This window comes from Tauraco erythrolophus, chromosome 10 (genome assembly GCF_009769465.1).
Source record: "Tauraco erythrolophus isolate bTauEry1 chromosome 10, bTauEry1.pri, whole genome shotgun sequence".
Taxonomy (NCBI): Eukaryota; Metazoa; Chordata; class Aves; order Musophagiformes; family Musophagidae; genus Tauraco; species Tauraco erythrolophus.
Window position 1 is genome coordinate 14,693,195 of NC_141474.1, and position 26,787 is coordinate 14,719,981.

Here is a 26,787-nt window from a genome sequence, read left to right on the forward strand (position 1 = left end):
GTTTGTACGTTATTTAAAAGGGGTCACAGCTCTCCCTCCCCTTTTTGTGGTATGTTAAGTGTATATTATATGGTTTCTTGCATGTTAAAGCTGAGTACAATGTTTAAGGCATCTTTTTCCTTATTAGAGTTTTTATTTTCTTAACCTAAGATGTTTGACAAAACAATTCTAGACAGAAAGATCCAGGATTCTTTTCTCTGGGGAGTAAGGTGGTGACTTAAGCAGGTGTCCTGTATCCTATTTTTTTTTTTTCCTTTTTCTCTTCAAGCTTGTTCCTTTCTGCATAAGCACATATTTGTTGGGTTTTAGATAGAAATTTGCCTTATTATCCTGGTATTTGGGAAATCACTTTTCCATGAAGATCTAGAATCAAGTCCAGATTTAACTCTGAACTAGGACTTACTTGAACTGGATCTCTCATGCTCTAGGTGAGTGCCATATAGCTTCAGTCTCCTGGTTCATCTACCTTTTCTTTTTGGGATAATTTTTGGAAGAACTTCTTTTAATTTAATGGAAAAAACAAAAGCAAATTTCAAAATCTTCCATATTTGAGTGAAATATATTTTTCCATTGTTTTTGAATCCGTGTCAAAAATTGATGACTGTAGATTTAAGGCAACTGCAACTGATATTGCTAGTTGCTGCGATCAGTCAGAATGGAGTTACAACTAAATGATCTGAGCCAAAGTTACAAATAGAGTAATGATGGCTTATAACACTGGGTAGAAAAAACTGGTTTATGTTTTGATTTATTCTTTAGTACGTGGTAGGACCCACGATATTACACCAAAGTCAGCATTAATAATAGAAACCTGTTCTCCCATTAAAGTAAGCAAACCAGAAAAGTTGAATGTAGGCTGGCAGAGAAGCCAGATTTATCTCCCTCTAGGTGACTGCTTGAGGAGTCTGAATAACACTTGGCTCGTGCCCTGTTTAAACTCAGATTTGTAGAGCTACACTAATAGGACGTTATGTGGACTTTTATCTGTTAGTGAGAATATCCTCTATTTTGAAACGCAAAGGTATCACGGACTTGAGAACTGATATGTTCTCAAGAAAAATACATTCAGGATGAATGTGAAAGCTTAAAAAAATACTTAAAAGCAGTTGAGACTTTGGACCTGAGCTCTGAAAGATGCCCTTAGGACCCTGCTCAAAAGTACTCATTCTAGTGCTAAAATTTTAAAAATTTTGTAATGAGGGGGATGAATATTCTTGGAGGGCTATAAAAGAAACTAATGCAATGACCATGTACCATATTTCTGCACTTCTTACAGAATAGTATTTGCTTAATATATCAAAATGTTGTTTATATGAGAACTGATTGCAATATTGTGAGACTTGATCACAATATTATAATGCGAAAATTCATCATTAAAAGCTCTCAGTAGCATAACGAACTGAAGAATCATTAACTTTTACTATGAGTTTATTTCAGTCTGGACTCTAAACACTCCTAGACACAAAGGAAGAAGAGGAGGAAAATCCTGAAAGGTATTTAAAAAAAAAAAGGGATGGGGAGAGAGAAAGAGAAAACGCAAACCCAAATAAATTGAAGACTCTGTATAGTTACTGGGGAGATCAAGAAAAGTATTATTTAAGTTTACATATGCTCTCACACCCATACCAACACCCACTTCATATGGTAATTAAGAGAACTGATTCCGTGCTCAGTAGTATTAGGGAAAAATTCTCATACCCATGTAGTGAAAATTGGATCTAGACCTTAAGTATCTCTTTTGCATACAGACATAGATTTTCATGGTTTAATTTCAGAGGATGTTGTGAGTGGGCACACTGGAATTTGTTGAAAGGAAACTTTTAAAAGGTGCAATCTGTATAGTTCAAAGAAGTCTAAGTCCTTTGGGCTTTGTGCAGTTGAAAAGTTAGGCCAGAATCTTTCTGGTGTGTTTAAATCTATAGAAGCTTCTAAATCAGTGACATTTTAATGAAGTTACATCATAGTTTGTGTTGAAAGAGTTTAGCAGCTACACTAGCGATTGTAAGAAACTGTCTTTTGACAGTGCTATGTTTTGTAGAGAATTGGAAGTATGACATAGCTACTGTATTAAATCAATGCTTTAGCTATTTGTCCTTCTGTCCTTGAGTAGTGTTCGTTATTTGAGAGGGAAAAATAAGTAGTATGGAGATGTGGGTGAAAGAAGAAACCTTAGAAGCTGAGACAGATACTAAATTGGAGGTTTCTCTGCCAAGTACTAGCCGAATTGAGAAATGCTACAGAGTTGTACCTGACTGCTGCTGGCTGCCAGCTAATCTGCTGAGGTTGGCACCACTGCCACTCCAGAAGAAATATAAACGGCTTAAGAATGAAAATAGGAGGATACCACCCTGGAGAATACCGGACTGAGAGGAAAAAGCGGTTTAGCAAGTCCTCACATGTTTTGAGATGAGTCAAATGCTTTAGCAGCTCTGGAGCCCATCTAGCCTTAGCCTGCCTTCATGTATCGCATTACAAACCATTGAATAGACCTTAGTTAACTGTGATGTTGTTTGTGCATTTCAAAGTATGTTGTTTAGCAACTAATTCCATCAAGAATGAGTGCTATTTGCTGAAAATTACATGAGAAAATAGGACTCCTTATTCATTCAGCTGGTACCTTGACCAAGGACATGGCTCGCTTGGCTCACTGTAACTTCTAACGTGTAAAGAGGGTGAATAGGACAGATAATGTAAATGTTGTTTTTGTCTGTAACTAGAGCATTCAGCTATTTGTCTGCAGGGTCATTCGGGCCACTCACTATTCACTGTTGTGTTGCTGATATAAAGAATGGAACTCTCCCTTTTATCAAGAAATGCTCAAATATGAACTGATTAGCGGACATACTCTAGCTCTATTTGACACTCAAGTAAATAATGTTTCAAAACAGAGGTCCCATTTAGGAGGGTGATGGAAGGCCCATGCCACTACTGGAAATAATCCGCCTACAAATGCGATTGTCCTCTCAGCAGAAAGAAACAAAGACTCGTCTAAGGGTATTCAAAAAGTCTTTAAAGTGATTCAGAATATTTTTTTTAATTGATAAAACCCTCACAGAATAATCATCTAGAGTGAACAGAATCTATCTAAATCAAGTGAACTTCAATAATCAGGTGCCCAGAAGAAAGAATTCTACTGAGTTTCTTAATAATATATTTTACTGCTACTGCATGACATGTATCTACATGATCAGTTTAACAATCTTTGACTTACAGGGCAGGTCAAAGGTATCACTTTACATATATGTAGCCATGCAAGCTCTTGTTAAGCTTGGGTGCTATCTATGGCATAGGAAAATCACTGTGCAAGTACTGTGTGGTACATATTTTGTGCTTTTTAATGGACTCTGTTCATACTGAACTCCATATTGCTAGGTTTCTATATCGCTGCTGGCTGGTTTCAAACTGGGCTGAGTATGTCTAAACGAAATATAATAATACAGTTGGGGCAATCCCATGCACAAGAAGAGGCTGGGCAGAGAATGGATTGAGAGCAGCCCTGAGGAGAAGGACTTGGGGGTGCTGGTTGATGAGAAGCTCAACGTGAGCTGGCAATGTGCGATTGCAGTCCAGAAAGCCAACCGTATCCTGGGCTGCATCCAAAGAAGCGTGGCCAGCAGGTCAAGGGAGGTGATTCTGCCCCTCTACTCTGCTCTCGTGAGACCCCACCTGGAGTACAGTGTTCAGCTCTGAGGTCCCATCATAAGAAGAACATGGAGCTGTTGGAGTGAGTCCAGAGGAGGGCCACGAAGATTATCAGAGGGCTGGAGCACCTCTCCTATGAAAACAGGCTGAGAGAGTTGGGGCTGCTCAGCCTGGACAAGAGGAGGCTCAGGGGTGATCTTATAGCAGTCTTCCAGTGCCTAAAAGGTGCCTACAAGAAAGCTGGAGAGGGACTTTTTACAAGGGCGTGTAGTGATAGGACAAGGGGCAATGGCTTTAAACTGAGAGAGAGGAGATTTTGATTAGATCTAAGGAAGAAATTTTTTACAATGAGGGTGGTGAGGCACTGGAACAGGTTGCCCAGAGGAGTTGTGGATGCCCCATCCCTGGAGTTGTTCAAGGCCAGGTTGGATGAGGCTTTGAGCAACCTGGTGTAGTGGAAAGTGTCCCTGCCCATGGCAGGGGGGCTGGAACTAGATGATCTTTAAGGTCCCTTCCAACTCAAGCCATTCTATGAATATCCAGAAGTCAGCATGGATGTTTTTCTAGAGGCTTTTGCTAGACAGCTATTGCAAAGTGTCAGCAAGTATAAATTACAGCAAAAGATACTCTAGGTGAATAAACGTGCTTAAATTCCTAGTTCAGAGAGAAGTTCCCACATGACTCCAGGTATGTTGTTCTGCCTCTGTTCTCTATCTGTAAAATCAAATGTCCTTGTCTGAGTCCTGTGTGTATCGTGAAGATAAAAGCTGCTAAAGACTCCAAGATGTGTAGATTGTTTGGTTATGAGAGTAAGTATTTCAGTAATGAAAATATTTCTTTTGATATCAAGGCCTTGCAAACCTCTAAACTGTCTTTAGAACTTTAGCAATGGGGAATTATGTCCTCTTAACTCAGCGTGGCTCAGGAATGTAATTAGGAGCATTTCTATACTGATTTTAATTTCTAAGATGCATTATACCTGTGAAGTTGTTATTGTAAGAGTGAAGACTGTGTTATTTTGTGTTACACTTTCTTTGTCAGTTAATCTTTTCATTTCACGCTGATGTAATTTGTCTGATTCATTTCACTACAAAGAAATCTGAAGTATTTCAGATATACGTCAAGAAGTAGGAATAATTTTAAAGAGGAAGCAATTTGGTGGAGCTTCCCAGAAGGTCAGAGACAGGAAAAGTTAGTTGGTAACACTGGTATTAACAACAAATGGCTCTGGAAATACTTAGTTCACCCTGAAAGAAATCGATTGCCATGAAATAGCAGCATATATAGAAAAATAAGAGAGGAACCATTCATAGGTTTTGCTAAGCAAGTGTAGTAAACCAAATAGCTTTATATTCTTGGAAAAAGAATAATATTTTTAATAAGAGGAGAAAGGCTAGCAACTATAATCAAACATTTATTGCATTTTTTTTCCACTGTGGTGTTGCAAGTAAATTTATTTAATTTCATTTTCATCAGCATTGAAATTGTTGGTTTATGGTCAGGATATCAGCCATGTAGATATACAAATGTTACTGTGCTTTTAATTAACTGGATCTGGAGCTATGTAGGAAAAGATTTCGTACCTGATACTTTTGTCCTAAATGAAGGCATATAAATAGAAACTATTAAAAAAAAACCCCACAAAACAAACAAAAAAACCCAACAAAACCAAACCCCAACCAAACCCAAAACCAATACAACAAAACAAACCTGTCATCCCTGCATCCCACCTACGTGGGAAAAGAATTCTAAAATTTTTTTAGAATTTTTTTTAGATTTTTTTTTTTTTTTTGATACATGCTGAATGTTAACAAATTCTAGCAGAAATTCCAGTGGGAAGGTAACAGGCACATTTCTGTAGTTAGGCTGGTACAGGCTTAGGCATGCATTAAGTGTATGAGCTGAGGAACCTCTGCCTTGTTTGGTGTAATATGTGTGCTTCTGGTCATGTGATGCAGTACTAATTGTGCAGTCTTCCCATTCACAGTTTATCTGCATCCATTCCTTGTAGTTATCAAAAAATAGAGACGGGCTGAGATGTTACGATTTAAGAAACAATTGAGAGGCAAGGGATGGGTTTGACACTTTCATTTCTCTTTCCTTAAAGCACAAATGTATTTAGAAATCTTCCTTTAAATGCCTATGGGCATCTTTTAAAAGACCTGGAAGCCTCTAGTTCAGATAAACTTTAAAATGTATAACCCCTTATCTTTTGGATCCAACCTAGAATTAAAGCAGAAGGAATGCTCCTTTGTGATGCTATTTTACCTACATGAATTAAAGGAGCTTTTCAGGTTTGAAGCTCCAGTTGGATTACTGTTTTACTATTTGTAATAGCGATAAATTCTAGTCACGCTAAAAAAAAAAGTTTATATGGCAATATTCAGAGAAGTAAAGCTCACTGTGTGTATTCAGTTTGGGTTTCTGAGGAAATAAAAATTAAGGCCACTGAGCTGACAACAAATTCAGGACAATAATTACAAAAATGTTATCAAAAGACGCTACAACTGTAGTTACAAACCCAGGATTCTGTGAGACATAAAGTTACATTTGTGAATAACCAGCCATATTTCCTAAAATCTCTAAACTAGTATTGTAGGAAGGTTTTAAGTCCTAATCCTGCATTCCAAGTCTTCCCAGGGTTAGGACAGGAGGGACCTGCTACCAGTGTTGCTGTGAGATAGCTCAATTACAGTGATTCAGATGCAGAGCACCTTCAAGGTATGCTATTAGGTGATAGACTAGATTTAGATGCTGGCGATACAGTGCACTTCCTGCTGAAATAGTTCACTGTTTTTAGGGCAGTTGGTATGTCAAGTGTTCAGTAGCTTTCCTTTTTAGTGGCACAGACATTCACAGACCTCCACTATAATAACATTGCTTGTTCTTTACTTGAGTGTTTTCAAATGAACTGGAAATGGTATAGATGTAGGTTATGTCATAGCCACACAGCAAATCCAGTTCTTGCCTGGTTCTGGGACTTAAAAAAATACAACCAAAAAAAAAAGGGAAAAAGAAGTAGTTTTAAAGATCTCCCATCACCATATTTCTTAGGGCGTAAAGGAGACAGCTCTTACTCAAACTCCACAGGACTTTGAAAATCTAGTCTATTATCCCAGTGCTTGAAGAAAGGCTGAACTTCCACTGGGCTGTCAGGGAGCTACCTGTTCAGTGCAGCTTCCCTATTGCTTCTGAGCCAGTCCTTCCCCATACAACTCTCCCTCCTGGTAACTACACAGTTGTAGGGATCCCTCTTGCATGTCTTCATAATCACAGCCTGCTGGGATGTTTTTAGAGCACACTGTCTACCTCCTACCACTGCAACAAAGAATTCCACAGAGGTGCGTGAAAAGCTGTTCTGTTGAGATAAGTGCTTTCAGGCGAGAAGTCAGCATAATTATAGGATAAACTAGCACTAGGCTGCTGCCTGTCAGCCAAGAGAACTGTTTGTGTCAGAGAGATGGAGTAAAGAGAGAAGTGGGTGGGAGATAACCAGAGGAGGTAACCTTGGTGAAAACTTTGCCAAAAGAGTGTGTATAGGAGTATAGTGGAGGAAGAGGAGAGCGTAGAGGAAGATGCTGTTGAACTGAAATAGAGGAAGAAGCCTCAAAAAAGCATGATGAAACTTCTTAGAATCTGAAGAAACAGCAACACTCCATGTTTTCTGTGGGTGCTAATGGGTAGTACCAGTCAGTATGCCTAGACACAAGGAAGGAGCTGATTGTGTACAGAGTCCTGTGGTACTTGGGAAAGGCTAACTGCAGCTAATAAGCAACCAGAATCACGTCCACAGTAAATAAAGGAGTCTTATGTGAGACTGTCTATGCAGTTTGATGTTAGCTGTGCATGGTAGAGAGGCACTAGGCACATCTGGATTGCAGGAATATCTCTAATAAAAGGTAGAAAAAGGCCTTTGCTATAACAGGCTTCTGGGAGTAAACTGAGGACGAAATAGCATCTAAGATAAGTGAAAATAAGGCAAGTGATACCAATGGGGCTAGGCAGCTTGTACTGTTCTGAAGTGCTGCGTTGTAGTAGAAGTTGGGTATTAAAGGCTGTGCAGGACCTAGTGAAACCGAAGAACTTCTAAAACTGTTTACTCCTATTTTGAAATTCTGGTTAAACAATTGCTATCTTGGAGCAAAACTCAAATACGGTGGCTTACATCTATTGAGTATAGCACGAAAGTGATATTGATAGTATAGAAGCTTGCAGTGTGTATTCCCTAATTCTAGCTGACCAGAAAATATAAAAAGATTGCTTTATGCTGTGTATCAAACTGCATATGTGTAGCCTTGGGTGACATTTTAATCTTTTACAAAATAAGATAGGACTTTTAAGAAGGGACGATTTTAACGCAGACAGAAGGGCGGGAGTACTACCTTACCTGAAAATGTCTTGTTCCAGCTCACGAGTCCGTTGTTGGTCCTCCCGATTCTGCTTTTGCATTTCTTCTTGCTCTTTTGGAGTGAGAGAACTAAGGCCATCCAAGAGCCATTTTTCTCGCAATGCCTTTTTCTGATGGGGAAAAATACAGACAAGTAAGTGTACTTCAAAAGTTAGGCTATTCAATCATTTACTATATTTGTCTTGATGCCATGGGTGTGATCTACATTCTTACGCTGATTCTAGCATAAGGCAACCTGACAGCGGTGTGTGCCACTGAAAGAGAAACACTAAAAAAACTTGTGTTTTGAGATTTGACCTAAAACCAAACTCATTAAGAACAATGTCCTGTTTTATTAGTTCACCCAACAAATATGTAGAGGATGTCAGTTGCTGCCTGTAACAGGTTAATATTTGTAAATGGATCCAGTGGTGTGTTTGTCCTAATAAAGCAAAACAGTTGTATCAAAGCGTACATGTTAGACTTTTGCAAAAAGCCCCAGCGAGAAGTGCTATAGTTTTATTTCATTAGCTCTGATTTCTGGGGTCGTGGCATTGCATAAATTCTGAGAAGGGGTATAAAAGGTGAAAAGTTTCTGTAAAAAAAAAAAAAAAAAAAAGAGAGAGGAAAAGATCTCTGGGGAGTTAGTAATGTAATGCTATCTCTGGAGTTTACAATGAATTTGGGTAATTATGGTAGTGAACTCGTATTTCATCTGATGAGGATGCGTGGAGTAAGAGTGGGACTGGAAAGGTGGAGCATGGGTTACTGATGTCTGGTTAGTATTTCAGCAGACCTGCTATGTATTTAGAACCGCTGTTGTAGGGGCGATCCAGGGCTTACATAATTAAGTCCTGACCTGTTTAGTTCCTGGTGGAGGTCTTTCTGTACAGTAGTGGCTTATAAATGTGTGTATTGCATGCGTACAGGTGAGTGGATCTCTCAGCTGTCTCTTCAAAATTTGAAAAATATGCCTGTACTCACTGATTGCTTCCTACAGCTGCTTTACAATATGAAAGGTGGCATCTGAAAGTCATCAGAGCGCTCTAAAATATTCCTGGTCTAAAAAAAAAAAAAAGTTAAAGGAGATAAGGTCCTATTTGCAGGCTAGAGGTTGTAAACCATGCAAACTTTCTGGCGTTCTTTTTACTCCAGTCTATTGGAGTCTTTACTTCAGTCTAACTCAGGAATATAAATCCAGTTGCTGCTTGGGGAAGAAGTGGGGGCCAGGGCTCCTTAGAAATACTCTATCAGCTGGAAAAGAAAGCACACACATAAGACTTTTAACTAACCATGGATTTTCCATTTGTAATTTAGATTCCTTGAGCTGTCTGATTTTCATGTTGCTTTTCGTTGTTTTTTTTTTGCCTATGTAGTTTCATTAATTGTAGGATGCGGATGAATATTAAATTGGATTTTGACTACTGCTGCTTTGAGGCAGAGGTGTGCCCAGCGCTGGTGAGAAGGCTGCGTTAACCTCAGTGCTGCTTGCAGCAGCTGTTGGAATACCTGCCTGCATCCTGTGTGTTGAGTCACTTAAACTGTTGCTTCCTACACTTTACTGTATATTTTGCATGAGCTTATTACTGAGGCCCAATTGGTGGAGGAGGATTCATGTAGGAATTCCACCACCATCCCCGCCCCCCCCAACCCCCCACCCTTGAACGTAGGAGCAATGTTTACAGTTGCCTTAGCCCTGCAGGAACAGTATTCTCTCTCTCAACACTGGATCCTAGGAAATCTGTGGGAAACAAGGGCTGTTCAAGACGGATGTCCTGAGCCCAGACTCTGGCTGTAGGACCACTTGGCATCACTTACTGGCAGTTGTGACTTAGGCTCAAATGAAATAAATGCAGATTTTAATAGAATGGTTTTACCTCATCTGGTAGAGGCTTGTAGTCTGGCATTGACATAACTTACTGACCAGAAAATATTATTTTCTCAAGTTGGAGGGAACACAGTTATTAATTCCCTTTCAGTCAGGCTGTTTAATGATAAACAGGGCTCCTAGAAAAGTGAGATTTTAATCCTGGCTGGAACTGAATTAGTCTAGCATTGCTGTCTCCAAAAATAAATCTGTAATTCTTTGTGAGAATTGTATGTGTCCATATAGGGTTAGGCCTAGGAAAACAAACTCCCTAAATACAGGCATAACACAATAGTGTTATTTTTGCCTTTTCCTAGAATAGTTTGCTGCTGCTCCCAACTAAATGCCATGTAATCTTTTTATAATTCAATTAGCCACTTTTGAAGAAATGACACATTGTGTAGTTTGGAACAACAGACAGTTTCAAGGCTGCTCCACTGAGGCATCGGCACAAGCCAGTCCAGAGCAGCTGCTTTGAGGCTGTCCAGCATTTCCTTCCACCGTAAAGTGTCTCTTGCTCAGTACCACGTTGTGCATGTGTTTACAGCACTTACATGAAAGAGCATTCATTTTGCATTAGGCTCAGTGTGTTAAGGGAAAGGGATGCTTATACATTGTGATGTGATAAGACCCTGGGAAAGGTCAGAGTGCTGGAAAGCAATCTCGTCCTTTTGTAGTGCATGGTCACATCAGGAGTACTGTGACAATATTCTGCAAATTGTGTGAATGACGTCCTATACGTGCTCCAGGTAGAACTCTGCTGTAATCCTTAACAAGGCTGGACTAACTGAAAGATTCACCCTTTGCTGGAAGGCACAGGTGTTTTGAGTTTATGGGTCTTGCTCTCCTAGTGGTATGGCAGTTCACCTTATGGCATAAGTATGGGGGAGGCATAAATAATTTTTGCAGTTTTCACAGAAAATGTAGTTCAACGCTGTTAACTCCTGAAATAAGAAGGTGTGTGACCAGCACCTACAAGGTAACACTAATGGAGTTAAGGCATATCAGAAGCCAAGACTTAAGCTAAACTCAAAAAGCTTTTGCAAAGTACATGCAAATCAGAGCTTATCATGCTTTTCAAGCAACTCTGTCTGATCTTGTCCCTTGTTGCCTTAGAAGGATTTCAAGTAGGAGGAAGAATCAGTTGCAGATGCATCTAGAATTACTTGAGGATGAAATTTCTTTTGTACTCTCACTAGCAGCCCCCATTACCCCTTGCAGTTCAATGAAGCCCTGTCCACACTCCACACGGGGGTGTCTGCTTGCATGTCTTCTACTTCATGTGGTAGAGGCAAACTTGTAGGGAATAAATATTTCTTCTCCAGTATAGTTCTACTGGATAACTAAGACCTGTTATGATACCTCATCTGTCTCCTTCTAGTAAGAACTTAGCTTGGGGACAGCAAACAAAGTCATTGGGAAGCTGGAGTAGAGATTCCTATTTACAGAAAGGAAGCTTTTTTTTTTAAAAAAAAAACCAAACAACAACCACCAACCCAACAAAACAAAAAAGCACCTCCAAAAAAGCCCTAGAAACTAAACAACCAAAACCCCAAAAATCTACAAAATAAAACCCCCACCTTTTAATAAACCTGTTACTAAAGGTTATAAACAGGAATGAAGGACAAAACGAGGAACGGGATAGTGGTATCCAGCTAACAGGAACATCTATATGACAGTGAGATTTATTAACCTGCAATAGTTTCCTAAGGGACAGGTGCGAGTTATGTTGAACAGGTTGTGGAGCTCTAGATTTCACCATGCACAACTGGTAGGAGTATAAATGAGTGACATCAACCTGACTCACCAGGGAAACGAGCCCTCAACAAAATGTACTGAAGTGCCTAAACATTTTAGAAGTCTAAATCTGTTTTAAAGTGATTTCTGCACTAGATTCTTGTGTTGTTTGACTCCACTGAAATATCTGAATTAGTCCGAAGCATAAATGTTTTTTGAAAGGATAAGGCTTCTAGGGCATCAAGCAGAGGATGTTCATATAGTGATGTTGCATCTGATATTAGGTGCTTGTCTCAGTACTTGGTTGGAAAAAGTAGTCTCTGTTTTGGGTGCTCCAAATAGCTAATGATACGCGTGTATTTATACACCATATATATATATATTTAAATATATGCTTGATCCTTCTTTGCCAAGTCAATAATTTCCTCTACAGATCCTTGATTTGCCTCATAGGCAATGTGATTGATTTTAATTTAACAACTTTTCTGTACGATATCTGTATGACTTCTCATAAAACACGCAAACAAATCACATCCTCTGTCCTCTTCCAAAGGAAGAGCATTTCAGTAATATTTTTCCAGGAGTATTTTAGTTTCTGTGAAATTCTATAAAACATCCTCAGAATGAGTGCAAGATGAGTTTTTTTTCCTTAACTTTTTAGCTCCATTATACCTATTAACGTTAGTTGAAGGCATGTGCTAAATCTGTAAGGAAACTGCCTTAGGACTCTGCATGCAGCAGTCATGAGGATTAGCCGATCATCTAGAACAGATCAGTTTATCCTTCTTAAAAGAAGGGTAAAAGAGTCATTCTGAATTTATAGGCATGGAAACTTGTGTGTAGGAAACTTAGTACATGTAGGCGTGTACTAAGATGGAAGAAAACACTTTGCTCATTAGCTACAGGACTTGCAAAGATATTCTCCTTTCTTTTAGGTATTACACAATTGGAAAGCCTGTCCTTATGGTCACTACTTTCCAATAAAATCTCAGCATGCGTGACTTTTGCATTGGCTTGCCTGGCCCAGTGAACTAGTTTATTGTAACTTCTCATGTTTTTGGCTTGATGCAAAAGAAGGAGGTGGATGAAACCCAGGATCAGGTGTCTATTGTGAAGAGGAGTCTGTTTTAAATATGCTTCTCCCACATTTGCTCAAGGAGACACGCCATGCTCCTGGTATCACATTCAACATAGCTTTGTTGAAACTGTTTATCCTCTCACATAATTAAAAGGGTATGTAAAATACCAAGTCTTGCATATTTCTAGAAGCATAGATTTTTGTCTCATCTCCCTAAATGACATGTACTGCCAAATTGCAATAGACATTTATAGAATGGTGGTGTTGGGTAGAAATCGCTGGAATTTCAAGTGTCTGCAGAGATGGATCTTTGGTTTCTTGGTAGTTTCAACTTTGTAATGCTGAGTTCACCAGGCTATGTTTCAGGACAATATTTGCAGTATTTATGCTTTTTTTTTTTAAATATGCAAAGCAACAGCATTATTTTACCAAAGAGTCATTAAACAAGCTGACAAAAGGCTATAGCCAAATAAAAATAAGCTACTTTTTTTTTTTTTTTTTTCCCCCCTCCTGGTAAAAAGTGCAATTAGATTTCATGATTGTGCTGCACCCTGTACCAAATGAGGTTGCTGTTTTGGAATTAAGGAGTGAACACACCCAGTCTGAAATGTAAGGTTTAATTTTCAGCTGTGAGTTATTCTTGGTTATGATCTCATTTTATGGCATGAAAGTGATCAAATAACATTAGCTCCTCAGTGTAATTTTTTTTCAAAGGTGATGCTTATTAAAGTCAAATGGAGTCCTGGCAAGACTCCAAAAAGCTGTGAAAATTTGACAGTAAAAGCATGACTTAAATGCATGAAGATTTGCATTCCAAAATCCAACACCTTTATTCATGCTGAATGACTTCAGGCTATCTTTGGTTACATAAATCCAACACTTCACTTACCTTTAAATGTTGGTGTTTCATTTTTCCCTCTTCCACTTTTAGACGTTTCTGCGTAATTTCTTCTTGCAGTTTTCTTTTGTCCTACACATTAAGAAAACAATAAAACTTTGTTTAGAGAAATTACTTGTTGTTAACAAAAATTGTTTAAGTGTTGTTCAGTAGGGTGAAATCAATCCATGCAAATAAAGCCTTAGCTCAGGCAGTGCATAATTCTCAGCAGCAACAGCTCATGTGTCTTATGCAGTTATGGTTTCATTTACTCTTTCTCTGAAGTATGTTTAAACGCGTTAATGACCACAAAGCAGAGTTGATCCAAATTAAAAATAACTTACTGTTGGGAAAGGTAAGGGAAGAAAACAGGAAGAAATAACATTTGAGCACAATTGTACATGCAAAAAGATGTTACAAATGTGTCCTGACCAAAATTCCTAAGGCAGCCTACACATCATTAAGGAGAGGAAAGAGTCTGTATGGTCTACACTATGCTGCTGTGATACATCACTAAATGAAATGGGCTGTTGGGAAATCCAGCACTGAGCTTGTGTATCTTGTGGCTAATAGCTGAAATAAACAGGAATAAATGAAGACAAAGAAATTTATTTCATTAGTTGAATAGTGGTAAAGATGAACACAGAGAAATGTAGTATGCTTCATATATGTTGTTGTTACCTCTCAATTTAAAAAAAAAAAATGTGCAAAGGCTGTTTTCATGGCTGCTGAACTTTGGAAGGAAAAACCTCAAGTAGTACTGGTCTGTCATAGTGCCACCTTCATCCTTTTTGCTATGGATTATAGAAAAAAGGAAATGAGTGAACAGTCTCTGAATGCTGGCAACACTTGAGCCTCTTGTGTTGGAATAGTATACTTGTAGCTCCTCTATATGAGACCAAACACTGATTTAGTCCTTTGTGTCCCAGCAGCCAGCAGGAAAGAAATCATGTCAAAGGAAGTGAACTTTTACTCTTAAAAGCTGTATTAATAGGCTATTCTCTTGGTCATCCTTAATGCTTTAAAATCCTGTTATTGGATATGGCAACTTCTACACTCATTTTTTGGATATGTTTTAGGGAAGTAAATTCCATCATCTGTTGTCCTGTGCCGAAGTGTTTGCTGACTTGGAGGCTAATCCTCCTTTCCTTTCAATTAGAACAGATTACCGATTTGTTGATTGGTTGTTGTTGTGGGTTTTTTGTTAGGTTTTTTGGTTTGGTTTCTTGGTTTGTGTTTTGGTTTTTTTTTTTTTTGGTTTAACAGAGTCTGTTTTCAGACAAATATGGTTTAGGAAGGAGTTAAGTACTTCACAATCATAGGAAAAGACTTGCCCTTTCAACCCACCTGAGGAACTAGCTGTGTGTAAGGAACGTAAAAAGTCTGTAAGGAAGTGCTGGGCATAAGGCTGGGAGTTGTTCTCCACTGTTTGCCTAGGATCTGGGATTTGGAAACAGGAAGAGTGGCAATGTGTTTGGCTGAATCACTTCACTGTTACTGGAAAATAGCGATTAGCAGTGGGGCCATAGGCTATTCTTTGTTGAAGGATAGGAAGTAGAAGAAACCACCTAGCCTTGTGGAGATCTAGGGCAGGACTACAGGCTGGCCAAGCACAACTGATGGTATGCTGGGCTCAAGTAGGTGAATGAGTGCCAGTGACCTCTTCCAGTCTGTAAAGTGCAGTAGCTATCTATAAACACCATCTGTACTTTACAGTTTTTCCTTGATGGTGTTAGTCTGCGTCTTTAATACACCAAACAGAGCAGGTAGGGATCTTGTCTCAAGATACATGCTACCTTCATCTCTGTAGTGGTTTTTAGTTTTGCTAATGCTCTTTAATAGAGTTAATGAAACTACTGACTTAGCATCGCTACAATATGTAATTTTTTCTGCAATGTCCACTTTTAGAGACTTTATCCAGGAACTGCTATGCTGGATTTTACTCAACCAGTCCTCATTTTGGAGACATAGAAATCTGGTCTTTGACTTTCACGTCTTTTAACCAGGAAATATTCCTGATCTCATTGTATAAATGGTCTTTAACTTATTAGATGAGCAAAGTGTGAGAAGAGCTTGTGTTTGCAGATTGTTACAATTCTTAAGGAAACCGCTTTTTCTCTTTAGTGAAGTTCTGGATAAGATTTTTAGTCAGAGAACAAAGTTTTACTTGGTTTATGCTATTAAAAATGTTCTAAGTCAATTTAAATGTTCTTTTTGTACCAGTGGAGATGTGTGCTAAGAGTTTGGGCAGCCTGAAATGAGAAGCGATACACAAAAATACTGTGCAGAAAGAAATCAGAGTGCAAAGACACAAATAACTGCATTTTAAAATAACTGTGTAATAAGGAACCTATTCAATAGTGAACTTTTGCCTGTTTCTTTTGGTAGAGGTTTGTATTTCTTTTGCATCTGATGTTTTTTCTCTTAAAGTTTTCTACTTGTGTCATTTGGTGTTCTAGCATGTTTTAATTTCACTGGTTGGTAATAAACATCCATTATGCAATTATCCACAGTAAATAGGTTGATATAGATTGTTCTTTATATATCTAGTCAAAGAAAACTGAAGGTCTAATGCCAGAAGCTAAATTCAAGGAAGAAGTATGAGGAACCTTTTTGAATCTTGTGTTGCCAGAAGAATTTTTGAAACCTGTTAGGACACTTCCTACAGTGTACTCTGCTATGCTTTGTCTGCAAATCATGTCTTGCTCTACAAAGCTTTGACTATATATCTAATGGAATAAATGTTTATTCCTAGATAGCTAAGGGATCCATACTTCTACTAAACTTCATATTCTGCCCCTGTAGATAATCAGGTTGCTCGCAGAAGTCCTTTAATCCTCTCTTACAAAGGTCTTGTCAATGTGGGTAAGAGTTGGTTTTTATGAAAGAGCACTTTCATCCCTTTCTCTCTGTTGTGCATCAGTGCAAGGTGAGACTTGAGCCTTTATCCTAATTTTCACTCCTACTGAAACGTGTAGGACTCCTTCCTGGCTTTTTAGAGTCGAGAATTGTGTCCTAAACTGGATCTGTCTGAAACGAAGGGAGACACATCTATGGAGCAGTCTTCATAGGTATCTTGTGTGCCAAGTCCATTAGGTTGTGTCAGCATTCCACAGCAGTGCCAATGTTGGTCTGCTTTGTCCCATGGCAGATGCTATGTACTGTCAAAGCCCATGGAGCAGCTAATATTTTAGCTGATGTATTTTTTTTTTCCATATAATTTTCCAGAGGATAATGCTGGTTATTGAGGGGTCTCATCTGGAGGTATGGACACTAGTCTGATGGCATGAGACTGCAGAAATGTCATAATTCAAGTCTTTAATCACATTCAAATCTTCTATCATTTTTGTTTTCCTATAAAATGGAGGATTTGATGGGAAAGGTTTAAGCCTCAGGTTCCTCTTTAACTACTTTGTCTCAGCAGCAAACGCTAAAGCACTTGTATTTTAAGATATGACAGTCTCTCTCAACAAAATGGATGCATTTGATTTTTTCCTTGTTATATTCTATATACACCAGCAGCAGGTGCAAGCTACATAACAGAGAAAAACGATTTGTTTCAGAGCAGTGGGATCATCAAAATCTTAAACTGGTGGTAGTAATGCTAATAACCACCACAACAACAGGGTTTTCCTTTTTGCTTTGCTTCTTAGAGAAGACATGAAAAAGACTTTGGAAACCCTATGGCTCTATGGAGCCAGGCATTTAACAACAGAAACCAACCAGGTTTTAGTGCAAGTGTGGTTGTGTATTGCTCTGAGCCCCACTTGCTGTCTCCTCTGTTAGATCCTTTACAACACAAGTCTTGCAGGAAGCACTTGAAATTCCCTGGTATGTTACTTGGGACTAAACCTTCCCAGAGCCATGGGGTAACTACTTAAGTAATTGTAACATTTTGTTTTCTTAGACAACTTGTACTGCAGATTCTTAAATGTAGTGATAACTTCACCTTATTTAGGCTCCTTTATTTCTACGGTGTGTTATAACAAACACACTTGAGTGTTTCAGTTAAATGCTCTCAATTGATGAAAGTAGCGAGAAAATAGTTCCTTTATGCAGCAAGTGTAATACATGAAGTCATGGCCAGAACCGAATATGATTTCTTATTTCCTGTAATGCAAGATCTTAAAAAACACTTCTCCAGTATTTGTGTGGAGGCAAAGATGCAGCCGGGGGACGCTAACCCTAGTATGTTCATAGGAGTCCTCATCAAGCAAGCGTGCTGCCCCATTCCTCCAGCTGGATAGCAGGAAGTATAAAACATTGGGAGGTCCAGACTTCTCTGGAGTGCCAAAACATTTCATATCTTTTGAGCCCATATGCTAGAGACAAAGTCCAGGTTATGAGCCTGGTTCAAACACCTTTACAGTTAAACAAACAAATGTTCTCTAAAACTTCTAAAACATTTCAAATTTACTTTATTGTGGGCTTGAGTCAGGTCTCAAGTAAGTGATGGGCCTGTTGGCTTTTATCAAGTGTCAAACTAAAAACCAACCTGTTCAACTTCGGTAGATTTCCAATTATGCCTTCTTACATTTATTTTGGTTCCAATTAGGATTTTTTAACTCTGCCCATCATTTATTCAGCCAGTAGTGTTTGTTTCATAACGAATCTATCAAAGAGTGTGAAAAATACCTTTTTTCCCATTATTTGTTTTGAAATATTGCCTGTGACAGTGAGTGATCCTTCTGCAGTTTTCCTTTCATACCAAAGGGCCAAATTTTGTGTCGATTTTTCTTTTGTAACTGATAAGTTTCAGTGGAAATTAAATCAGAGGAGAACTTGGGTTCAGCCATTTTTGTTACATCAGGTTATATTCCATTATTCCTTTAAAAAGTAACTCAGTAGTTCCTTTAGAACACAGTAAATCTTTTGAATCAGATTTCCCCTTTAGAAGAGAAACTGAAAACATTTTCTAATGTCTTCAGTATAAACTTCACTGAGTCCTTTTTTTTTTTTCCCTCTTTCTCTGAAAACCGACAGGTAGGAATTTTCTTAATCCTTGTTTAATTTTCAGACAGCAATATTTACAATGGATCATCAATAATTCAGAAATTGTATTTAATTCCACAGTGCAAACTCAAAAATCTTTCATCTCTCAGTTTTGTCATGAAATGGGAAAATTGATTCGTTCTGGAATTCTCCAGCTGCCTTTTGACCTGCTGTCCTTCAGGCAAACATTCAGTTGTGATGATAGTAATATGTATTTTAGACCATCCAGTAGTGATTTGCACACATACTTTCACCGCTTTGAATTTAATTTGAAAGTGCAATATAACCCATAATAAAGTCAGTCCAGGCCACTTTACTGTCTTAAAGCACTAGCTTATAAACCAGAATTAAAAAGGAATGATTTCAAGCAGACTTAAATCTCTTTCTTTTTCTGTACTGGTATAAATCATCCTTCAGAAAACATACAGTAGCTTATTAACACAATACTACTTCTAAGCTGCTTTTTTTTTTTTTTAAATAGTGAGTTATAACTACGAGCACTTACTGTTATGGCCTGGAATCTTTCTTTCCGCAATTCGGCTTCCTCCATTCTAGAAATCAAAAACAAACAAGTAGTGAAGGAAAACAGAATGAGACCATAAGCAAAAAGCCTCCTGGTAGGGCTACAAAAAAAGCCGAGGTGATTTGATCCAATTCCAGAGCAGAGAAAAGGCAGAATTTTTGACTTGTCAGGAGAGTCTCTGAATAGATGAGCAGATCAGTCCAGACAGACACATGTAATGAGGGTGTGTAGAAGAGGCAGACGTGGAAAGTGCTGGCATGAGTTGACTGACAAGTTGGAACAGTGGAGCACAAGCCCTTTTCCTTCAGAAGCTGCCAACTCTTTGTTTTAACGTGCTCAGTTAGTGTGCCATTGCTTCTTTAACTGTTAAATGCCCAAAACGGAATCTTCCAGGACCATGGTAGAAGTAAACTTTTATTATGCTCCTATTTCTCTTTCTTCCCTTTGTGTATGCTTCTGGAGATAAACAGATATTTTAAACTTATTAAATATTCCTATTTCTTACAAGACTTTATTTCACTTGTGTGTTTTAACCTGTTGTAGTGTTAGCACTGTAGATAGCATGAGGTTTTTTCTTAGATGGCAGTTTTAACTTAGTTTCCTAGATGAAATTGTTAGAGAAGCTGTATTCATAGCTGGAAGAGAATGTTTTAGAACTGCTTACATAAAGTAAAATAAACTTTAAGCAATCAGGTCTGTCATTGAATGCAAGTGTTAATCTGTGCAATTACTGGTCAGCTATCTAGGACTCAGGGGAAGCTTTGTCTAAGTAAGGATTTCAGGATCATCATTTCAGTGTTACAAAGATGAGTCTAAAATGCTAGCAGCTCTCACACTGGATTTCCATTCAGCTGACTTGAAGGTTTTTTGCTGTGGACTTCTGCTGAAAACAGCATTATGCTCCTTAAGGGATAGTGTACATTTTGACCTTTCCAATTACATGAGAGGGAGTCAGCCTTCCAAAACTAATCTAGGAAACTTGCAAAACAAGTGGAACTGCCTCTAGTAAAATCCAGTTGTGGAAAAAATGCTAAGCAAGTTAAAGCTGAATTCAAACAGCATAAAAATGTAATGTGAATCTGGAATCCCTTTGTTACCCTCAGGATCATGTAACTTAAGTCTTTGTAAGGACACCAACAGGAGAGTCAGCCAGCATGTTTGGGTGTTTTCCTGCTAATTCATGGAGATGACTAAACTCAGCAGGATTTGGTGAGGAGTTTTACTTTACGTGTCAGTACAGCGACTTGAATCTTGGTGACAAATCAGGCTCATTACTAGCAAATTGTAAGATGTTACAGAGTAGAACACTTGATGGTGAAGTTACATCCTCATAGTTCAATATGAATCTATTTAATTTCAATTTCCACCTTTCTAGTATGTCATCGCTCGTCCGTATCCACAAGCAGACTATCCCCCTCCACGCTGGTATTAAAGATGCATTGATGTTTTGTTTATACTGTGATCCACCTTGAGATTTTGTTCAAACTTGCAAAGACCTCGTGTTTTATTCTCCAGTGAAGATTTTTATTTTTAAATATTAATATATGCCTCATTTGGTCAGCACCCAAAATTAAAAAAAAATACCACATAAAAGCAAATGTGAAGTTCAAAGGCAAGTGTATGGACGTATATCAAGAGACAGATTACATGGGGATTTAAATATGTTCAGTTTATGGATTTGAGAGTAAGTTCAACCACTCCACTGAATTAAATATATTGGCTGTAGAAGCCAATAGAGAGACAGTCTTTCTGTTTAATCTTTCTTAAGTTAGTATAGCCTGCCTTATCGTATCTTTAAAAAAAAAAACCACAAACTTATTTCATGTCTTCTGTGAAGTTCATCTTAAAATTTAAGTGCACATGTGGATTTCAAAATGTTTGAAAATATTTAAAGCAGCACATGATTACGTGAGAAATAAGGAAGTCTGTTTTGGGCCAGAATATGTACTCTGATGAGAATGGAATCCCATTTATAATGGGTGGAGAAATGAGATTTATTTTAATTTGAACTTGAAATACCAATGGGACTACATTGCTTCGAATTTTTGTGGTCTAAAATATTTTCCTAACTTTATACTCCAGTAACCTGAAGTAACCTGAAAATGGTTTCTAAAATGTTACTTCCTTTTTAAAATAACCATTGTTAAGAAAGTATTTAAAGCCCGCTTCAAGACTTTTAAATTGTTTAAATCATATATATCCCCTCGCTAGGCAGTATTTGTTGTTCAGTCAATAGATTGTTTTCCAGTTTTCTTAATCCTATTCTAAATGGGATTTATGTGCAAGAGAAGAAATAGACCAGCTGTCATTTTGTCTGCCCCTTAAGCCTGCTTCACAAACGGGAGTATCTACAGTGTTATAAGTTAGATCAGTGAATCTGAAGAGCTGTGTTTTCAGTCTGCAAGATTCTTGGAACAAGGTTTTTCAGAACTTGCCTGCCAGAAATATATCCAGAGGAAATCATCTAACTATTCTGCAATTTTAAAGGAAAAATAATAATAATAACAAAAAAGGATTTTGGAAGACTAATGTGTTAGCCTGTGTTTCTGTAACTGGCAACTATATGTTTTTCTTTTGGTAGAACAGATTCTCTGAGTTATGTAGAAAATGTTTGTTGTATCACATGGTCGGTCATGCAGGTTGGATTTTTTTTGGCTTCATTTCTTCCTTTGTTCATTTCCATTTTGCACTGGTTACCTAATGTAGGAGTAATAATAAGAATCTAAAGCACAAAGTGAAACAGTTGCATTACGAAATCTTACGGAGAAGTGAGTGGGAATTTAGAAAAGTGTGATATTCTGAACCAAAATCTAGAGGTAAAACCACTGAAGCACATCACAGCTGGAAATGCAGGTTCCTTTGTCCATTTCTGGGGCAAAGTCTGAGTACTGGCATAGAGAAGTCTGTCACTTAAGGACTGTAGTGGCTGTCCTTGGCCATACTCTGCAAACAAAACTGTCCTCAGTTCTACTCTTTACTCATCACATTGGGATTGATTTTGAAACAAATTATTAACCTGATCTAATACATGTACAGTGAGTTATAGGTTATTGTAGTAGCAAACAATTGCTTCTAAAAAGAAACATTAAAGGTAAGGAGCAAGACGCTTTCACTTTTTGAAGAAGTAAGTTTGAAGTGAATGGAGTTGATCAGATTGTTATCAGTTGAAAACATAGCCTATAATTTCTGGAAAGAGTGTTACTGAGTTCATGAATCACCATTTTGTACATCTTAACTAGTCTGATTATTTTGCTTCATTATGAGCTGCCTTCTGTAGCTGTGTTTGAAACAGGAAAAAGGTGTTTTGGACTTGGTATCAAAGTGAATTTTTTATTCTTACAGTGAGCAAATGTACTGCCACTGTGCATCTGTCTGCATGTAGCCTTGAATCTCTGACAGCAGAGGAATGGAGAGGAGATAAATTGTATTGAAGGTCTCTCCTTGAAAATGTCTACTGTAGCATCCTGTCAATTGACCCAAAAGTCTGGTGTCTGGGATGCCTCAGATGATTGAGAAATGGTCTTTTCTCCATCTAGAACCAAGATTTTGCATTTTAAAGGTGAAAAGTAAGCCAACAAGAAATAGAAATTTGAAGATCTAAACCCTTTTGTTTATTCCAGATGAAATGCGTACAAACTCAAGCCTTTTGGCAGTTGCTCTCCAACTTTTTTCTTTAAGTGACACTTTCTCTTTAGCTCTGTTATTTCTCAGAAGAAATTCGTCTCACTCAAAGGTTGGCTTTGAAGGTCGTTTCCACCATTAGTCTGCAAAGTACTTTCAGCTGTTTCAGTCAACAGTGCATTAATGTTGCATAACACACAGCAAACAGCTTTTGTCTAGGATACATCCAGCTAAAGAACTTTTGTGGGGTTCTTCATGGTGCTATTTTTTTTTTTTTTGGCTAAGCAGCTAAAGACAGTTACACCTCTCAGTGATGGAAAACATAGCCCTCAGTAAATGAAAGGCTTGAAGTCCAGGGAAAGAATGCTAGCTAGAAGCAGCACCTATCACAATGAATTTGTTTCACTTTTAATCTGATTTCTTTCATATTATAAATAACATACTTACATGTATCCATCAAGTCATAAATTCTAAGCTAAACTGGAAGGTGTTTCATGAAAAATGTGTGTTAATAACGGGAAAAAAGCTTTACAGTGAGGATAACTAAGAGAGATGGAGTTAAAAACTATCCCTAGAATATAATTTTATATACACGAATATGTGTGTATATATGCAATTATATATATAAAATAATTATTACTGATTTTTAAACATATTAGATATCTTTATGGGTACTTGTACATGTTAAAATATTGCATTTATGGGTATGTATAACTACCAGACTAGTTGTGTGTTAAATGTCTGTGGGAAACTTTCTCATTACTTGTTTTTGTTGTGTAGCTCATACATCTAGAGCTTTCTAGCCTCTTGGTTTCTGTTGGTCACTAAATCTTTAATCTAATGATCTGTTTAGCATGTGGGATTGCCTGACCCTTATCAGGTGAATAAAATTTGAGATGCTTTCTTTTATACTTTAGTCAGAGTTCAGCTTATATTAGCCAGTATGTTTAAAGATATGTGATAAATTGGGGGAGGGGGGCAAGGAAAAAAGCCTCATATCCCTCTATCAAATTATACAATATTAGAAATTATTAAAAAAGTACATTTTTAGGATCTTGGAGGAAGTTCATAACAAAACCTCTGCTAGCTCTCGAGGGATTAAAATTTTGCTTTGTAGGCCAATTTTGGAGACATGTCTCCCTACTAGGCAGGTCTTTTAACCTAGTGAATTTCTTGGGTCCTCTCACTGAAGCAAAACGATATCAGAGTATCCTAGTTTTATACGGTTTTATGAAGCTAAATTCTACCTTCTTTACTTCTTTGAGTAGAAGACACATTGAATCTCTGGGAGGAAAAGCCTTGAACTATTATGTCTGTTGGTGCAACTCCCTTCCTGTTGCTATTCCTAACTATGAATATATTAAGACTTTAAAATCAAACTAGAGAAACAGCTGGTGGTCATTGCCTTCAATTGTTTTTAAAACATTAATTGTTTTAATAGTATTTTGTAACAAATCATCTTGTCAGATACCTTTCAAAGTTATAGAGAAGTTTTAGAACACAGCACAGGTTCTGCTGTTTCTTCCATGGTAGGTGTGTCTATTACATGCACAGTGAAGCCTAGCTATAAATGCTGTTGTGCTGGATATGGATCATCTTGCCCCTATTTTCTAAAATTACACAGTGAACTTTGACAAAGTCTATTGATTATTTTCTAATAATTTAAATGTGTTTTTTTGTAGCCTTTTTCATGTCCCCAGACACTTGTCAATTTTTGGCCTCGTATTTTGGAAACGTTTTATGAAACTCTGAATGTGGTAGGCTTTTCAAAGCAGCTTTAACAAACTCTGTTTTCCTCTCATTTTAAAATCACACTACAGTGAATAGTTTAAGTGTAATTACTGTCATGATATTAAATGTGAGATTAACAGAATGTGTTCAGGTGCCTAGATAAATGAGTGCATGCTTGTGGGTTTTTTTGTTTGTTTTTTAAATGTAAACTGAAATAAATAAAAGCACAAAGAGTCTGAAATACTCAGGATCAGAGCCTTAAACATATTGTGGAATGCATCACTTGCAACCTAGCATTCTCCAACTGCTGCAGACACACACTTCTAAGAATAGTGCAGAGTTTTAAATCCTACCCAGCCAACTGTGTGGGAATTTTTAGCAGGGCTCTGAGAACCGGCTTTAGTTGTTGTGTAGTTCGGTTGTGTTTCATTAAGTGAAACCAAATACCCCATAACCAGGGCCAAATCCTGGGGAAAGTAAAAAAAACCCACATGGATACTGTGCTGTCCACAGTAAGGTAAACTGCATGGCACATTCTGATTCTTGTTTTCTGATGCTCTCAGAGAACACAAAGGGAACAATAGTGGTGTTTGGGTCCAATAGGCCTCAATATGATTGAAGATCAAAATTAGGGCCTTGCAGACATATTTTGGTGAATACTTAGTGCCGGGTGTTGTTTTTCCAAGTAGAAGTGCTGCTGGTGGAATCCTTGAAAGTATAGATGATTTGGTCTAGAAGACAGAGCTGAAGTAGGAATTTCTTAGGAGAAAATCTTTCTTCTGCAGCTGGAGCTGGGGGTGGAGGGGTGGAGAAGAGGCAGGGACAAGACTGGAGGTGGTGAAGCCATTCAGCAGGTTCCTCTAATGACGAACCTCTTGTTTACAGGCTGAAGAATGGAAGCTGAGTAGGTTACATCAGTTGATTCCCATCTCCTGAGGCATAGGCAGAGTGCTCACCCTGCTCTCCTGGGAAGCTGCCTAACTAGCCTGAGCCTGTAGCAAGGTCTACCCTGAGCACTGGAGCTTAGGTGTTCTGCAAGATGATATCAACCTTATCTGATAGCTCTCAGCAGAGCAAAGAAGAGTTACTGCTTTCTCCACCCACACTTCCAGCCACGTTTTCCAGCCACTTTCCTTCCTCTGACTGCTCTATGAACCAATCAAACTTTCTAATCTGTCAGAAAAATAATTGAAAAAAAAAAAAAAACAAAACGAACTGAAACCCCCAAATCCATGAGTGTCAGCTGTGCCAGTGAGCTGAACAGGCTCAATGGGAGACAAGAGGAACAGTAGCATTAAGGAGTAAGAAGTAATGGGATTCTAGCTGGGAGACAAGAAAGCAAGAGGACAAAGATGAAGGAAATATCACTGTCAGCAGTGAGTTGCTAGATGAACTCAGCCGTCTTGCAGGCCTCAGGCTTACCTTACCACAGTGGTCCAGGGACCGTAAGAGACTTTATACTGATATGTATAATAAGCATGCATGCTTAGCTATTTATCTGAAACTTGAAACTGCTGTGAAAACATGATGACTTCAGACTCTGGCAATCCTTCCTGTGCTTCCAGATATTCAGTATCCTGCGCTGTGGGTGGGCCCAAAATATCCCACATACAATTTGTTTTGCGTAAGTCTTTCCAAGTATTAATGGAAAAAAAAAAACCAAACATGATAAGATTATGCAAAACTCTATTGTTAGCAGAGCTGATAATATTATTTATGACAGATAACACTTCTTGCAAATACAGGCCTATTTTCTCCAATTAAGACCTATTATTTTTGCTGAGGAGTTTGCTATTTGGAAGCAGCGGCTTAGAAAAACTCAACGTGTCAATCATTCAAACTGTTAACTTCAGCTGTCCCCTGTTCGTTTGTGGCGCCGGGTAGGTCATCTGAATAACACAGAGATCCTGACCGGACGCCTGCTGCGGGGGACATCAAGCGTGCAGCGCAAGCAGCTGAAGATGAATAGTGATCCGGATGCGTGTGAGAGTATGTCACCAACTTATGTTTTTAAACAGATTCAAATATTTCACTTCTGCTTCTCGTAGCACCATATATTTACTTAACCCCTTACCTTAGAGTGATAGTTATTAACTAGGAGCAAAAAACCTTGGTCTAATATGGTTTCCTTTATTTTTCTTGTAAGATTTGTTTTCATTCTTGGGATTTCAACCTGTTTCATAGCTACATTTTCTTACCAGGAAGGTAATATTATCTTCCTTCTTCTCACCTGAATCTGAAGTGAATCCTCTGAGTGATATTATACTGTTTGTTTGGTATTCACTTAAGGTGAAATTACATGAGAAGCTGGATATAATGACTGTGTGGTGCT

The 26,787-nt window shown here is 38.1% G+C and overlaps 1 protein-coding gene across 1 annotated transcript in view; it reads right to left on the minus strand.

Moving 5' to 3' along the window:
- Positions 1 to 19,130, minus strand: part of PALMD (palmdelphin) — a 30,997-nt gene extending 11,867 nt beyond the window's left edge. Inside the window, exons 1-3 of the mRNA XM_009986428.2 lie at positions 19,086 to 19,130; positions 13,601 to 13,681; positions 8,030 to 8,160 (exon numbers count right to left, since the gene is read on the minus strand). Coding sequence (XP_009984730.2) covers positions 8,030 to 8,160; positions 13,601 to 13,681; positions 19,086 to 19,130 — 257 coding nt within the window. The remainder of the gene's footprint in view (positions 1 to 8,029; positions 8,161 to 13,600; positions 13,682 to 19,085) is intronic.
- Between the last annotated feature and the right edge of the window lie 7,657 nt (positions 19,131 to 26,787).